At 35.4% G+C, this 18,621-nt stretch overlaps 1 protein-coding gene across 22 annotated transcripts in view; it reads left to right on the forward strand.

Moving 5' to 3' along the window:
• Stxbp5l (syntaxin binding protein 5L) overlaps positions 1-18,621 on the forward strand; it is a 588,968-nt gene that overhangs the window by 506,787 nt on the left and 63,560 nt on the right. For 13 of the 22 annotated variants that reach the window (XM_087209125.1, XM_087209148.1, XM_087209158.1 and 10 more), the window contains one exon: positions 2,726-2,818. The exons of 5 other annotated variants lie outside the window; for them this stretch is intronic. In XM_087209125.1, coding sequence (XP_087065251.1) covers positions 2,726-2,818 — 93 coding nt within the window. Of the gene's footprint in view, positions 1-2,725; positions 2,819-14,911; positions 14,963-18,621 lie in introns of all 22 variants that reach the window. 4 more of the 22 variants (XM_087209139.1, XM_087209173.1, XM_087209160.1 and 1 more) reach the window with 1 other exon arrangement.

The following is an 18,621-nucleotide window of genomic DNA, read 5'->3' on the forward strand; positions in this document are numbered from 1 at the left end:
GTATCATAGTGTTCCATCTCATTTCCCTTTGGGGTTGCTGTAGGTGATCTGGAAGTCTGGTTTTGAGACTTATTTATGTGTTTTCTCATTTCGACTGGGGCGGAGGCCTGTTAGCACCTGCACGGATTACCTCCTCTGAGCTGGGTGAGGTGGGACAGGGGCCAGGAGCAGCGGTAGGGATGGTGACCCAAAAGCCCTTTCCTGTGGGCTGGGAGCAGCCAGAGGGATAGTGGCCAGGAAACTCCTTCCTCTGGACCAGCAGCAGTGGGATGGTGGCTCAGAAGTCCCTCCCTCTGGGCCAGGAGGTGTGGGAGGGATGGTGGCCCGGAAGCCCCTTCCTCTGGGCCAGGAGCAGCGGGACAGAAGGTGGCCCAAAAGCCCTTTCCTCTGGGCTGGGAGCAGCGGGAGGGATGGTGACCAGGAAGCCCCTTCCTCTGGACCAAGAGCAGTGGGACGACGGCTCAGAAGCCCCTACCTCTGGGGTGGGAACAGTGGGACTCAGTACCTTGGTCTGGTGGTCTGGTGTCCTCTGTGCCTTGGTAATGTGGAATCAGATGGCTGCCTGTCTGCAGTGGGGTGATTTGGTGTCTTCCTCGTGACTCAGGACCTCGGTAGGGCGTGCACAGACCTGCCTGTCTGCAGCGGGCTGATTCGGCGTGTTCCGCGGTACTGGGGACCTCGGTAGGGTGTGGTCAGATCTGCCGGTCTGCAGTGGGGTGATTCGGTGTCTTCCTCATGACGCAGGACCTCGGTAGGGCGTGCACAGACCTGCCTGTCTGCAGTGGGCTGATTCGGCGTGTTCCGCGGGACTGGAGACCTCGGTAGGGTGTGGGCTCTATTTCTTGTTTCTAAAGGAAGATTTGGGTAGGACCTCTATACTCACAATATTGAATAGATGTGGTATCAACAATATATTTTCCTTGTTCTCAATCTCAAGGATAAGGCTTTAAATATTTAATAATTAATTATGATAATTATTGATGTAAGTTTTAGTAGATATACTCCTTTTAGCCTTGGCTGATGATGTTCTACTTTCATTAAGGTTAAAGCAGATCTGGAAACACTACTACCATGACACTTGTTTTTTTCAGGGCCAACTCAGAAAACTTTACATGCACATAAGTAAAATAATACATAGTAGGAAGGTTTTGATGACTTTCATATTGTTACTTGGAGAAAAAAAATGACGTACTGTGATCAGATTCATTAATCACTTTAATACTAATAATGTCACTTGCTATGTTTCTAGATTTTTAAATGTATAAATAGGATGTAATACTAATACTAGTACTCTTTTTGCCTTCTCTCACTTCCTTTATAATTTTTTCCCTTGTGCAGCAGTTCTCAAACTAAAGCCTGCATCATAATTAGGTGAACAGTATTAATACCCAGATTGCAGAGGGCCAGAAATTCTAATTCCCTATATCTGAAGTAGGGCCTGAGATTTTTCATTTTTTGTAAGATCCCAGATCATGTTATTGTTTCTCATTTCTGGACCTCTTGATGACCATTAGTCTACAAAACATCCCTTTGGAGACCTTACAATTCTACCTCTTTAAATCTGCTAAAAAAAAATCTGATGAAAATATTGGTACAGCATCTCTGAATAAGAGACATCAGGAATTCGAAAAATCAGGAACCAGAAATAATTTAATACCTCTGATTTTCTATATGGATCTCAAACTCTTAGAGATAGTACAAAGTGAAGAAATTCAGACTAATAAATATTTCCTTGAATATAATGAAAGAGTATAGGATAGAAATTGGGAGTTGAAGAACCCAGTGAGCCAACTAGAATGGTAATATACTCAACTTTCAGGATAATATTATACTTTCATATTATTTATTCACTTATTCAACTATTCAACAAATAATTTCCAGTTTCTACAGTTACACATTATGCTATCTACTGAGGATTCATGAAAAACACACATATCACAAATGAAATAGTATACCTGAAGAAATAAACACAACACTAATAATTACAAAAATTGTTAATACTTTTTAACTATGCAGTGCTTTTCTTATTCATCAGGTAAGGTTGTGCAACTTATGTCCTCTATAGACTCACCTTTTAAAATGATGACTAGGTATTAACATATAGCCCTAGCTAGCACCTAATTTAAATTTCTTCAAGAAAACTGCCCCTTTTTTGAGAAAAGATTTAAAAACACATCAAACCTTCAACTGTGTATTCTTAGTATTTCTAATCCTTTTCTCCAAAGACCATGTTTATGTAGGCTAACATCAGTTCTGACACTCCTTTATCTTTATAGCCATTTACCCTTATAATTCTCTCTCCGTAACCTACAACATCCTTATGTTATAATGTTCAAATGAAGGCTAAGATGGCATAAATACTAATCTTTATTAAAGATATCTTTATTTAAATGTCATGGAGGTTAATATTACAAAATACTAACAACACAGTACCCAACTCTGTATTACTGAGGCTTAGGCTAGAGTTGGATCTTATATCATGTTTTGAATGCTTCTTCTGGGAAGTTTTGTGTGCCTACAATCCCACTAGTATGTCCCTTAAGAAGGTTTGTTTTTCCTTCCAAACAGTCCCTCTGTTATAGCAATCCTTGCATTTATTTCATCTAAAGACACAAAATACACACTTTTCTATATCATTGTTATTATATTTACCTTTAAGGTAAAATTCCTGGTTCACTTGGGCTAAGAAATTACATGCCAATAGTTTTGTATTCCCTCCCTTTAGGACTTGCTACCAGAACTCCTGAGGCAGCACCAGGCTTTTGTAGGAATGAAATAGCAGCTGTGAAACAGAGGAATAAAGTACCTCACTTGCCAGGTGAAGGTGAAAATCTTTTATGAATGAACAAAATATTCATATTGCTACAATTTTCTGGCTACACAATTTGTCTCATTTGCTGTGCTGAAAATGCAGATATCTCATGGTGAATGAAGACAAATTTCCCCGAAGCAACTATTAAAACCAGAGACATTGATTTCATGATATATAAATATATATAAAATTTTAAGACTTTTGTGAAAGATTTTAAATGTTCCATAGAGTTTGAATAGTTTTATTTTTCTTTAAACCTGCATGGTTTCATCAAGCCTAAAGAAAATAAGCAGATTAACAATGAATTCAGAGAAAATCTGAGAGGCGAAAAGTAGTGAGATTTTATGAAATGCTCTGTAATTCCTCATAATTAATGAGATATTTTCTATTATCAACAACCATGTTGATCATGGACATTTCACCATAGAGTGGCCCCTTTGGAAGGGTCTATAATCAATAATTGATTTTATGCAGTCACTGATATATGATGGTGCTCATAGGAACCTAACAGACTCAAACACAACCTCTTTAAATAAACATTCATTGAGAAATGACTATGGCCAGATTTGCAACTCCAAGGAATTATTAATGTTATAGACCTCAAATAAAGTCAGTAGCTAAGGAAGATAAAGGAGCTGTTAACATTCTCCTAACAGCAGGTTTTCTTTTTTCTTACATAATACAGTGGCCCTGGGAGATAACTTTTTCTCATGAGAAAACTAAAGCTCAGAGTATTTAAGTGAGTAGAGATAGAATTCCAAGTTAGTTATATTTGGTTGTAAAGCTTATACTTTTTCACTGGTGTTCATCATTAAATGGGAAAAAAATTATAATCACAATAAAAATTTTGTGACATGTGAAACATGAAAAAGTAAAAAGTAGCTGAGTTATAAAAAAAATGGTGTAGAAAATAAATTCAACAGAAATAAGAAATATGCTTTGCATAAAACATCAGAAGAAAATAGTTTACTATTTAAGTTTCAGCAAAAACTGATTTTGAAAATAATTTCAGTTTTTATGGTTCACGTACCCAACAGCATTATCACATTTTCAATTTAGTAAACTTTGCTAAAATTGTAATCAGTATTTGTATAATACTTTACAGCAAACAATGTATTTTTCATCTTTATTGTCTTATATAATTTCTAAAACAGTAAAAGGTTGGTATTGCTATCATATTATATGGATGGAAAAATTCTGGCTAAGAGAAAAATTCTATGACTTGCCCAAGGTTAATAATAACTACTAATAATGACTTTGAATCTAAATATTCAGGCTTCGAGGTCCTCTGACTTTTTTGGCCCAGGTTATTTGGTACCAAATTATTTGGCCTTCTGTGATTTTTTTTAAAGTGGGTTAAAAAACCAGTTATCTCTAGAAGTTTATAATTCAAGATAGAAAAAACTAAAAAGAAATGAGGTTTCGCGATTATTGAACAGGTACACAACATTAATAGTCATTGATTCATTAACATTGCTCAGTAAAAATATAACATACATTTTTTTTTTTTTTTTTGGTACCGGGGATGGAACTCAGGTCCTTGCACTTGCAGGGCAGGTGACAGAACCACTGAGCTAAATCCCCGGCCCCAACATACATTTTGAAGTAGAGGAGGAGTCATGACATTAAACATTTTTATGCTTGGATAAATTCAAATGCAATACCTTATTGCCTAGCTGTATCTTCGCCATTTCTGGAGAAAAATTAAAAAGAAGAATGGAAACAAAATTAGAAGTGTGTAGGTTTTTCATGATTCTACCATGGCATGGTGACCCTAAAATGTTTGTATTTTTTTAACTTTGTCTAGAGGTATATTAAGTGTTTTATCCGTAGTTTCTGGTTGAGGGAAATAGAAATCTTTACTCCAACCAGTCAATTAGCTAATCAACAAATAGATAAATTATAGATTAATTTTTCAAGCATTTTAATCAAAACAACTTTTTTTTTTTTTTTGGTGTTAGCTTGGGTTGAATCCCAGCTTTGCTATGATAATATCTTTATTTATTTATTTATTTATTTATTTTTTGTATTAAATTCTTTTATTGGTACATTGTAGGTATACAACACAATTACATTTCTCATTGGGAATTGTACCTTTATATAATGCATCTTGGCTCTTATTTTTTCCCCATTCCTAGCCCTCCCTTCATGCCCTCCACCCTTCCCTATTTACAAAGACTTTATTTCCATTTTTTCCATTTCTCAGCATTTTTTCCTTTCCCTTCTTTCCTTTCCCCTGCCCCTCCCACTACCCCTACCCCTTTGGACCTTTGCTTCCTATTTTACATTATCGATTATTCATTCTAATCATTGGTACATTTTAGGTATACACTATAATGACATTCATCATTGGAAATTTGCACCTTTACATAGTCTCCCTTGGTTCTTATTTTTCACCCTTGCCCAGCCCTCCCTTCAACCCCTCCATTCCTCCCTATTTACAAAGATTTTGTTCCTATTTTTCCATTTTCTCATATTAATCCCATTCCCTTCTATCCTTTCCCCTAGCCCTCCCACTTCCTTCCCCTTTGCCTCTTTTCTTCCTATTTCACATTACCTATTATACATTTACTCCTTATTTACACTTTCAGTTTCTCATACTAGAGAAACTATTCAGTATTTACACATGTGAGTCTTATTTATTTCACTTAAGAGTATTGCCTCAATGTGCATCCACTTAGCTATAAATGTCTCTAATTTTTCCTTTTTTATGGCTGACTAGTACTCCATTTTATTAAAAAACCACATTTTCTTATCCAGTCGCCAGATGATGGGCATTTGGGCTGTTTCCAAGTTTTAGCTATTACAAACTGCTCTGCTATGAACATGGGCACACATATATCACTGTGGTATGATTCTTTTAATTCTTTGGGGAAGATCCCCAGCAGTGGAATAGCAGGGTCAAATGGGATTTCCAGTCCTAGTTCTTTGAGGTATCTCCATACTGATTTCCACAGTGGTTGCATCAGTCTACACTCCCACCAGCAGTGGAGCAGGGTTCCTCTTTCCCCACAGCCCCACCAGCATTTGTTATTGGTTGATTTCATGATAGCAGCCATTCTTTCTGGCGTGAAGTGGAATCTCAGCATTGTTTTCATTTGCATCTCTCGAATGACCAGTGATGTTGAACATTTTTTCATGTATTTTTTTGCCATTTCTACTTCTTTGTGTGAGAAATGTCTGTTCATTTCAGATGCCCATTTTTGGATTGGGTCTTTAAATATGGGAGGTCTGATCTTTTTAAGTTCTTTATAGATTCGAGATAGTAGACCTTTGTCTGAGAAAGAGCAGGTGAAGATTTTTTCCCACATTGTGCGTTGTCTCTTCACACTGCTGGTGGTTTCTCTTGCTGTGCAGAAGCCTTTTAATAAGAAGAGATCCCATTGGTTGATTGTTTGTGTTAGTTCACGGGCAACTGAGGTTTTGTTCATAAAATCTTTTCCTACACCGATGTCTTCAAGGGTTCTACCTAACCTCTGTTCCAACTGGTTCAGAGTTTCTATTTTAGTATTGAGATCTTTAATCCATTTTGATTTTAGTTTAGTGCATGGTGAGAGATACAGGTCTAGTTTTAATCTTTGCCAAGTTGAAGCCCAATTTTTCCAGCACCATTTGTTAAAGAGGCTATCTTTCTTCCAGTGAGGGTGTTTGGCCCCTTTATTGAAGATGAGATGGCTGAGTGTGTCTGGTGTTTCTGCATCTTCTAATCTGTTCCACTGGTCCTCAAGCCTGTTTCTTTGCCAGCACCTTGCTATTTTTATCACAGTAGCTTTGTAGTAGAGTTGCAGGTTGGGGATTGTGATATCCCCTGCCATGTCTCTGTTACATAGAATTGCTTTTGCAATTCTGGGTCTCTTCTTGTTCCAAATGAATTTTTGGATTGTTTTCTCAAGGTCTGTGAAGTATGCTGCTGGGATCTCAATTGGAATTGCATTAAATCTCTATAGCAGTTTTGGAAGTATGGCCATTTTCACTCTATTAATCCTTCCTACCCAGGAGCAGGGGATGTCTGTCCATTTTCTGATATCATCTTCAATCTCTCTTTTCAGAGTGCCATAGTTTTCAGAGAAGAGGTCTTTGATTTCTTTCGTTAGGATGATTCCTAGGTATTTCAGTTTTTTGGATGCTATTGTGAAAAGAGTTATTTGCCCTATTTCTCTCTCAGTGAGTCTGTCATTGGTGTAGAGGAAAGCTATTGATTTTTGTGTGTTGACCTTGTAACCAGCTACTTGACTGAATTTGGTTATTAAGTCTAGAAGACTTTTGGTGGAATTCTTGGGGTCTTCTATATAGAGTATCATGTCATCTGCAAATAATGACAATTTGACTTCTTCATTTCCTATCTTTATTCCTTTTATTTCTTTCTCTTGTCTAATTGCTGTGGCTAATGTTTCCAGAACTATATTGAACAAGAGTGGTGATAGTGGACATCCTTGTCTTGTTCCTGATTTGAGTGTGAAGGATTTCAGTTTTTGACCATTTAGTATGATATTGGCTGTTGGTTTTTCATAGATGGCTTCTATCAGTTTGAGATAGAGACCATCTTTTCCAATTTTTTGTAGGGTTTTTATCATAAATGTATGTTGCATTTTGTCAAATGCTTTTTCTGCATCTATGGAGATAATCATATGGTTTTTGTCCTTGGCTCTATTGATATAGTGTATTACATTGATTGATTTTCATATATTGAACCATCCCTGCATCCCTGGGATCAATCCCACTTGATCAGGGTGTATGATCTTCTTGATGATCTTCTGCATTCTGCTTGCCAGTATCTTATTAAGGATTTTTGCATCTATGTTCATTAGTGAGATTGGCCTATAGTTCTCTTTTTCAGTTGAGTCTTTCTCTGCTTTGGGGATCAAGGTGATGCTTGCTTCCAGGAATGAATTTGGGAGTATTGCTTCCCTTTCAATTTCATTGAAGAGTTTAAACAGTAGTGGTAGCAGTTCCTCTCTAAATGTCTTGTAGAATTCAGTAGTGAAGCCATCAGGGCCCGGGCTTTTCTTAGTTGATAAGTTTTTAATTACATTTTCAATTTCATTGGTTGATATTGGGTTGTTCAGAATTTTTAGGTCTTCTTCGTTCAACTTTGGTAATTCATATATATCTAGGAATCTGTCCATTTCTTCTGTGTTGTCCATCTTATTGGCGTATAGGTTCTGGAAATAGGTATTGATGATCCTCTGAATTTCTGCTGGGTCTGTTGTAGTTTCACCCTTTTCATTCCTAATTGCATGGATTTGGGCCTTTTCTTTCCTTTTTCTGACAAGGTTGACTAAAGGTTTGTCAATTTTGTTGATTCTTTTGAAGAACCAACTCTTGGCTTCATTGATTTTTTGTATCATTCTCTTAGTCTCCATTGCATTGATTTCTCCTCTGATCTTTATAATTTCCTCCCTTGTATGAGCTCTGGGGTTGTCCTGCTCTTCTTTTTCTAGAAGCTTGAGGTTCAGCATCAGGTTGTTTAATTGGGCTCGTTCTGTTTTCCTAATATGCATATTCACTGCTATGAATTTCCCTCGTAAGACTGCTTTCATTGTGTCCCATAGATTCCGATATGTTGTATTGTCATTGTCATTTAATTGAAGGAACTGTCTGATTTCTTCTTTAATTTCCTCTGTGACCCATTGGTTATTCACAAGTGTGTTGTTCAATTTCCACGTGTTTGTGAAATTTTTTGAGTTTCTTTTGCTATGGATCTCCAATTTCATTGCACTATGGTCTGATAATATACAGAGGATAACTTCAGTTCCTTTGCACTTACTTAAACATGTTCTATGTGTGAGTATGTGGTCTATTTTGGAGAATGACCCATGTGCAGCTGAGAAGAATGTGTATTCTGATTTTGTGGGGTAGAAGACTCTGTAAACATCTGTTAAGTTTGTTTGTTCAAGAGTTCAATTGAGTTCTAGTATTTCATTACTTATTTTTATTCTAGTTGATCTATCTATTTGTGACAGTGGGGTGTTGAGGTCCCCCACTACAATTGTATTAGTGCATATATGACTTTTCATGTCCGTTAGTATTTGTTTTATATAGTTGGGTGCACTAGTGTTTAGTGCATAGATATTTATGATTGTCATCTCTTCCTCTTGGATTCTCCCCTTTACAAGGATATAGTGTCCTTCTTCGTCTCTCTTAATCAGTGTTGGTTTGAAATCTACTTGATCTGCCAAGAGGATAGCTACTCCTTTTCCTTGGGTTCCTGTCGCATGCAGTATTATTTTCCACCCTTTAACTTTGAGTCTATGAGTTTCCTTTTGAATGAAGTGTGTTTCTTGTATGCAGCATATTGTTGGATTTTGCTTCTTGACCCATTTTGCCAGTCTATTTCTTTTGATTGGTGAATTGAGACCATTAACGTTGATGGTTATAACTGAAATGCATTGACTTGTCATTGCCATGACTTTTTCTTTTTGTTGGGTTCTCCTCCTTTACATTTAATTTCTTGTCATGCCAGATGGGTTCATTCTGCTTTGCTTCCTGGGGTTGTGATCCTCAATGTCTGTTCCTAGGATATTGTGTAAAATTCTTTGGAGTGCTGGTTTGGTATTCACGAAGTTCCTAAGGTGCTCTTTGTCATGAAAGTATCTTATTTCTCCATCCATTTTGAAAGATAGTTTTGCAGGGTCCATCAATCTGGGTTGGAGGCTGTTTTCTTTGAGGACTTGGAATATGTCACTCCAAGCTCTTCTTGCCTTGCTGGTTTGTGTTGAGAAGTCTGCTGTGATTCTGATGGGCTTTCCTTTGTATGTGATTTGTTTCTTTTCTCTGACTGCTTGGAGAACTTTGTTCTTCTGTTGTGTTTCTGGAATCTTAACAATTATATGCCTATGTGTAGACTTTTTTTGATCAAGGCTATTTGGAGTCCTATATGCCTCACTTATCTGTATGTCCAGCTCTTTTCCCCTGCTTGGGAAGTTTTCTGCCATTATTTCTGTGAAGAGATTTTTTATGTCATCTGCACTCTCTCCTATTTCTTCATTGAGCTCAGTCAGTCTTATGTTATTCTTTTTTGCATCATCTAGCAGCTGCTGGATTGATTTCTCATGTTCCCTTATAATTTTGAAGCAATTTTTCTTTTCCTGGTCACTAATTGCAATCTTATCTTCTATATCTGAAATTCTGTCCTCACATTGGGTCATTCTGCTGTGTAGACTTTCAGTGGAGTTTTTCATGTCCTGGAAATCTATTTGCCTCTGTTTTATGGATTCCATTTGTTTCTTATGTTGAGATTCCATCATGTTCCTGAGCTCCTCTCTAGATTTATTAATCATGTCTTGCACTAGGGGCACAATTTCTCCTGTTGTCTGAGAAATTATTTCTGATTTCATTTTTTCCAGATTCCCTTTTGTTGCCAGTTCAGTGGGTCCAGGTGGTTGAGTATCAGAGTGTTCCACCTCATTTCCCTTTGGGGTTGCTGTAGATGATCTGGAAGTCTGGTTTTGAGACTTATTTACATGTTTTCTCATTTCAACTGGGGCGGGGGGCTGTTAGTGCCTGTGCGGATTACCTCCTCTGAGCTGGGTGAGGTGGGACAGGGGCCAGGAGCAGTGGTAGGGATGGTGACCCAAAAGCCCTTTCCTGTGGGTTGTGAGCAGCAGGAGGGTTGGTGGCCAGGAAACCCCTTCCTCTGGACCAGGAGCAGTGGGATGGTGGCTCAGAAGCCCCTCCCTCTGGCCTGGGAGGGGTGGGAGGGATGGTGGCCCGGAAGCCCCTTCCTCTGGGCCAGGAGCAGCGGGACAGAAGGTGGCCCAAAAGCCCTTTCCTCTGGGGTGGGAGCAGCGGGAGGGATGGTGACCAGGAAGCCCCTTCCTCTGGACCAGGAGCCATGGGACGACGGCTCAGAAGCCCCTACCTCTGGGGTGGGAACAGTGGGACTCATTACTTTGTTCTGATGGTCTGGTGTCCTCTGAATCTTTGTAGTGTGGAATCAGATGGCTGCCTGTCTGCAGCGGGGTGTTTCAATGTCTTCCTCGTGACTCAGGCCCTTGGTAGCGCGTGCACAGACCTGCCTGTCTGCAGCGGGCTGATTCGGCCTGTTCTATGTGACTCAGGACCTCAGTAGGGCATGGGCAGACCTGCCTGTCTGCAGCGGGGTGATTAGGCGTCTTCTGCATGACTCAGCTAATCAAAACAACTTTTAATTTAATATTAAACTTGTTTATTGTAGAGAAAACAGCTAGACCAAGAAAATGGTATCTCTTGTCTGGAAGATCGTGATGCATAGTGAAAAGGACATAGCTTCAAAGTCAGAAACCTTTGGCCTTACCCCTGTCACTTTCAATCATTGTAACTTTAGTAAATCTCTTAACCTTAAGCATTTGCTAGTGTTCAGAAAAGAAATGCTCAGTTAATAAAAAGTTGTTAGCATCCATCACCTAATGGGACTGAGCTTGGTCCCCTGAAGCATTCTAGACTTCCAAATGTTAGTTGTAGCTGAGGCATAACAAAGTAAAAAACTCTATTGTGCAGAGAAAAATTAAGAGTACTGCATAGTTCTATGTGTTCTTGTAATGGAGCACTACCCTCCTTATAATTGTCACCTTCTCATGAGAAAAATGGAAAATCAAAGGTTATGAGGGAAAGTTTTTAATTAATCAAGAAAAGAACCAGGAACCTATTATACTTGAAAAAATCTAATTATAATCACTTTTTAATACCCAGAAAAGTGCTATCTATATCAATATATTTATTGATATATCTCTATCTATATCCGTATCTACATAAATTGAACAAATAAGGACAGTAAACCTTTTATATGGAACATTTGAGGCGTACCTTAGGAAGTGCATTTTATAGAACGCTTTTGTAGGTTGGTTAATATTCATGAAACCTTAAAACACTGTTTCTCAAAATGTTCTCTGAAAACCTCTTGACATCAGTGTCACTTACAGCACTTCTTAAAATGCAAACTCCTGCTGAGCTGAGAGTACCTAGAAGTGGCAATAAGGCTCCAAGTTCTTCGAGATCTGGCATGTGAAAGCACGAATCAATTGCTCTTCATTGCGCCAAAGGTTAGAAATGAGACAAATTGATAAAGAAAAGTAGTTTGAGCTGGAATATAAGGAAATCTTGTAAAAATAATAGCGACTTAAAATTGGAATTTTTATTACACTTTTGAAGGTTTCAATCACCGAATTAATCAAACAGAATGTTGACAATGTTATAGGAGAAATACTTGCATTGCATAGGATATTGGACTAGGTGACTTCTAAGATGCCTTTGAGCCAGGAACACTTCTTCCCTGTGCAGACTGCTAAACCAATGAACAGTAAGAAGGTTCTGTTTCCATTTTCCCTCCGTTGACTAACATTATCAAATGAGAGTAATGAGTATACCTCAGTTTAAATAGCAGTAGAAAATGAAGAAATTTAGAAAGCTGCATTCCCTTTGGCATACTGCAAACATTTCCTTCTATTCAAGCTCAATCTATTTTCCTTTACCATTTACCATATCAGTTTTAACTCTGGAGCAATGAAGAATGACTGATTATTGCTCTCATCTACCAGATCCAAAAACACCTGAAGAGACCATGCCACTTCCAGGCACTAAGCCTTAATAAGTACCCTAAATACATTTCTAATTCTAGCTGCTTCTTATTCTCTAACACTTGAACATGTTTTCTTAATTTTCTCAGCCTTTAGAGAACTTTTCATTGCAACTTTCTGACTTCCCTACTCAACATTCCTTCAGCAAACATTTATTGCATACCTACTCTGCCAGTAATTGACAAGGTTTTGGGAATACATTCCCTATCTTTGGAAAACTCAAAATGTGAGGATTTTAGTGAATAATAGAATAAAATGTCTGGTATAATAAAATGTATAAAGGAGATATAGAAGTGCTATAGAAGTTAAGAAAAAAATTACCAAATCAGTCTTTAACTTCAGAGCTGCCTTCAGAAAAGAAGTAATCTTTGAGCTGTTCTAAAGGTTAAGCAGAGTTTTGCTAGATGGACAGCTTAGACAAAGGAATAATTCATGCATAAATAACATTGTTATTAATGAATTGCCCTAATTGATCCTACCATCTAGTCATTCTCTTTCCTTCCCTCAGTTACACAATTGAAGATGAGATCTGAGAACGACTCTAATTTTTAGGTGGGAAAGTAGTCTCCAAGAAGCTAAAAACATAGGCGATAAACTGGAGGAGGGGCTGGGAATTCCAAACACAGGAGCAGATTTGAGAATCAGAGTAGAATGTAGGAGGTGAATTTTCTATCAGAAAGAATAGTTGAGAATGGGAAAACACCTGTCATGGTAGTCATTATTCTGTTGTGTGAATCTGGGCTCAGTGACTGGGACTGGTTTGCCTTCATTTTCACAGAATCTAATTACTTCCATTTTAGAGATAATTAACACTATACAGATATAAAGACCCTATTAAAAATAAGATGGAAACTGTTAAAAAGATACATTAGGGAAAAATTTATTATAATGGGATGAATTTGTTCCCATAATTAAAGATTATTTCAAATAATGAACACTACCTCTTCAGTCTACCTAAATTATAAATCAACTTACAAAAATACTTTATTAACAACCTCTTCAGAAGTACAATTATTGCATATATTTTACTTTTCATATTTTGATATGACATCTTTTTTGTGCTGCTAATTATAAACTCAAATTATAAAAATCTGATTTACTTTGTCTAATCTTTTTTTACTTTGTCTAATCTTGATGCTATTATTTTATTAGTTATATAATATTTATGTTTGCTTTCATACATAGCTTAGCATACCAAATTATAGTTAGCAATATATATCCTTTATGTTCTAGGCCAAATCCAGCTTGCTAACTGGGGATAACTTGTGGATTTAAAATAAGCATTAAATTTTTAAATGGTTGAAGTGAAATCAGAACACAAGTAGTATGACACATATTTAGGTTTAAATTTATATTTAAGTTTTATAAAATCTAAAGTAAAATGTATTATAAATCTTATTCAAGCTGGAACATAAAATATAAGATCAGCATACTATTTGACAGATAAGAAAATTACCCTGCAGTGTGATGAAGCGATTTTTTTCCAGTTGTATAATACATAGTAACAGTTCAGATGTTTATGAGGCATGATTTTCTGATTTTAAATTTAGTATTAATTCTGCTGTGTCATCCTGCACCTTTATTTTCATATAGCATTCCTAGTTGTGAAGAAAAACACTCATTAGAAGGAATAAATTTATTGGTTCAAATTGAGTCAATAAAGTAATGACAGAAGATTTCTACTATGATTTTCCCTAATGCTATTTTTTCTATAACATACATTCTAATTAAATATTTTATAAGGTGCCCACTGTAGTATTTTAATATTAAAAGGGAAGTCTTTTAGTAAATTATAGTTTACTTATTTATACTTTTTCTAGATAACTTGATTTATAATAATATAAGTTTATTTTCAAATATCTTATATTTTCAAGATGTTTCATCCACACAATTCAGCATCCCGGTATTCCAAAATTAATGTCATTAATTCATCTACCATAAGCATAGTAGTTTCCTTGATTATATCATATATAATAGAATTTTCTGTTCTAATTTCAAAAAAAAGTTCAATTGATCAGCTTTTAACCTTTTATTATTTTATTATTTGTAATATGATTTTAGACATAACTCTCTACTTCTTAAATAGGTCTGAGATTAATTTTTGGTTCCTTCCAAATTAAAAAGAAATTAGCCCGGTGTGTTGGTACATACCTATAATCCTAGCACTCAAGAGGTTGAGGCAAAAAGGATCGCCACAAGTTCAAGGCCAGCTTGGGCTCCATAGTGAGTTCAAGGCCAGCCTAAACTACACAGCAAGACCCTGTCTCAAAAAAAAAAAAAAAAAAAAAATCCATAACACATGTTTTTAAAACTATGTATATATTCACTTTATTTACTACCTTGTTTTTATTTCTCTTTGCTTATTGAATATTTACTACTGAGTGGCAATCCAACTAACATTGGAATAATATTCTACTTCCATACATGCTCACTAAATGTAATGTTCATCAAGATAATAATTATATTATAAAACATACTATTCCCCCCACTTCTCTTTAATTTTATATAATTAACAACTACCTTTTTCCTTTTTCTGTTGTTTCAGTCAAAGGATCAAGAAAGTTAAGTCTGCCAACAGATCTTAAGGCTGATCTTGGTACGGTAGGCAAAAGCCAATGATTTTCAATTTTCTTACATTCATTTGGCTGAACATTTTTACCAACCAGTCCATGAATAACACAAGTTTCCTAGATGACAGTATTTAACAGTTTTCCAAAATCTCTTTCTTTAAAATCACCATACAGTTCTGTTGGCAGCATTCAACATTTTGTTTGTTAATAATCATTTTACAAAATTTTGTTTTATAAATCATTAAACACCAAGGTATGTAATGTTTATTTTCTTATCATAAAAATGTCTTAAAACATTCACTGTCACACATATAAACTTGTTGTACCTATAATCACATAAATGAACATAGTTTTCTGGAGTTATTTTCTGAATTATATTTTGCTATTTTCATGTACATTTTAAGCACAGATGGTTTATGAAAATTTGGATGTATATAAAAGATAAAATAGTCACATTCTTATCACTTTTAATTTTTGTTTCTAAGAATATTATCAATGTTTCACCTTTTACTAGTTATTTTTAATGTTAATACACAAAAACATAAAAGATGTACATCTCAGTGGAATAACCTGTAACATTTGATACCTGTATGCATTGAATAATATTTAAATCAGGTTAAATATATTTATCTCCTCAAACATTTATCATTTCTTTGTGGTGAAAACTTTCCATATCATTTCTTCTATCTTCTTGAAATGTGTAATACATAATTGTTATCTACACTGTGCAATAGCTTCTTGCTTCTTGCTTCTAACAATAACTTAGTACCCATTGATCAGCATTTCCTCATCCCTACCCACCTCACTTTTTCATTTTTAAAACTCATTTCCTAAAAATATGAAGAAAAAGTCATAAGGCTTTTTTTAAAAGAAAAAAGTCTACATATGTGAACTCTTCCTGTATAAAACCTTGGCATCGGGGCTGGGGATTTAGCTCAGTGGTTCTGGTGCCTGCCTTGAAAGCGCAAGGTCCTGAGTTCGATCCCCAGTTCCAAAAAAAAAAAAAAGAAATGTGTAAAACCTTGGCATGAAATATACCCTAGGTTGCTTGCAACATGCTTTAGGAAGATTGTTTTCTAGTAGTCTGTCATCCATTAGTGAAAAAGGAAGACATTTAGGAAGGTATTACCCTGGGCCAAATGAGAGACTGAATTACCATAACAATTAAAATAAAAGGAAAGCAGAATTTCCCTGGGAGATTTGGTAGCTGACAGTTTGGGGTCTAGAGGTAGGGGAACAGGCCTGAAAAGGCATTGGCAATAAGAGGAATCAGGCAAGGCTACAGAATGTTGAAAATACTTCTCCTGGAGAACACCCGGTTTGAAAAAGAAAGGAGAATGAGTCTGAGTTGTCAGAGGAACATCGATGTTAAATATACAGTGAACAATTATAAATGTCAAGCCTAAAGTAATAGGTAAGATTCATCTATATAAGGTATTAGCAAGTATGTATATGAGTTGCTTATTTGAGGATGAGAAAAAATGATACATTGGATATCTTTGGATGCTAACCTAACTTCTTCATTGCAGCAGTCCTTATCTGAAGTAACAGTGTAACACTAAGAGTACAATAATAGTAGTAACAGTAAAATGCTTATATATTGAATACATTTAAAGGCCTTAATCACTGGCATTTTATGAAGAAATTGCCAGACTAATTAATAAGAAATTGCTTTATAGCATTTTGTACATGTAGTGAAAAACTATCTTATATTCACATTTTGAACAAAAATGTAACATTTCTCATTTCTAGAAAATAGGATTTTGATTTTAAAACCCTAAAAATTAATTGAAAGAATTTATGCCTCAAATGTACATAATCTAGGAGTTGGTACATTGCATTATTAACATACTGAGTTATATGTATAATCAAATACTGTATATGAAATTAAGGTCCCCATAAGCTCTCAAAGAAAATCTACAAGATGGACTCCAGCCAACAAAAAAATACAGGGAGAGGCCACTGTAAAAAGTCAAGTGGTGATTATTTAATTCACTTCATTGTAGAACTAAAGTTTAACAATGGTGATAAATACAATTATAAAATGGAATGTATGCTGAAAATTCTTGACAATATAAAAATAATAGTATTTGAAAATAAGATGTGGGAAATAAAGTCAAATAATATTAAACTGATTGAACTTCTGTGATCTAGCATGACAAATTACAATTTACTACACCTCTGTTACTTGCATGATAGTAAGGAAAGCCAATCACAAGATAACACTTGAAAATACATCCTGTACAAATATCATTTCTGTTTTTTTCATTTGAATGCAGTTGGTGAAAATGTTAGATTTTAAAAGCAGCGGTCTTTTTTATTTCTGTTTTGTTTTTCTGTTTGTTATAGGGTAACACTATGTACTTCAAGCTGGGCTTTGAACTCACTGTGTAGCCTAGACTAGCCTTGAACTCATGGCAATCCTCCTGCCTAGTACTGATTACAGGCATGTGCCACCATGCCCAGCCCAGCAGTCTGCTTTAAAATGTTTACTTATTTATTTTTGTTGTTTTATTTCATTCTTGCCCAAAGCCTAACTGTAAGCAATTTATTATGGAAAATTGTCACACTAAATTGTAGAGGAATATTAAATTATATCCTAGAAAATTAAGTAAAAATATTGTTTTTAATAGTAAAACTAAGATGAAGTGTTTCCCTCATGTCAATAAGCATAAGTAAAATAATTCATTTTTATAAGAAAGAAAGCTTCCCACATTGATTGCAAAATTAAACTGAACAAGAGGAACATCTAAAGAAAAAAGTAATTTAGAGATCAGTAGGAAAATATATTAGACAAATACTAGGAAAAATAAAATAGTTGTGATATTAATATCATAATTCAATTCAAAGCTAACTACATTAAGTGAGAAAGGTACTTTTATTTATTGTGATGAAATATACAATCCACAGGGCCAGGCATTTAGCTCAGTGGTTCCGCCGCCTGCCTTGCAAGCGCAAGGACCTGAGTTCAATCCCTGGTACCAAAAATATATATATATATATATATATATATACAATCCACAGTGAAATTCACAAATTTTAAAGTACTAAGAAGGATTAGAAATTCTAATAGGACTAACAAGATTAATAATTACACATTCAAAACTATTAGAAATAAATGAAAATAATAAATTAACAGAAATGCAGTAATAATGAGAGATCTTTATATAATTTAATGACAAGAAACTAAAAAGTCCAAGAGAAACAAAGAAACAAAATTGACATGGAAAATTTAACTTTATGCCTTGAAAGTGTCATTTTCAATTGTCCACTGAAATTTTACAAAAATTAAACATATATTAAAACCCCAAATAAAACTTCAGTTCTAAAAATTAGAATATTATATCCACATTCTCTAATCACAAATCGATGATATAAGAAATTAATAATAAAAAATAGAAAAAGAAAACAATCATTGCTGCTTGTAAGATTTTAAACTCACAAATAAATGATGTACCTGGTTACTGATGTACTGCATCAATAGCTAGATTTTTTTTATCCCCAATATAATCATTAAGCAGTAACCATAAAAACTAGTCTAGGGACATAGGAGCTAGTAGAGGCAACTGTAATTTTACCTAGAGCAAAGACCACAAGAGAGCTAGATAAAACCAAAATTCCAGACTGCATGAAGAAATCTAATGCTAATAAACAATAAAATGCTAAGAAACACAATAAAACATTG

The sequence above is a fragment of the Heterocephalus glaber genome, unplaced genomic scaffold, assembly GCF_053883595.1.
Source record: "Heterocephalus glaber isolate CG9 unplaced genomic scaffold, H.glaber_assembly_v1.0 deba00000122, whole genome shotgun sequence".
NCBI lineage: Eukaryota > Metazoa > Chordata > Mammalia > Rodentia > Bathyergidae > Heterocephalus > Heterocephalus glaber.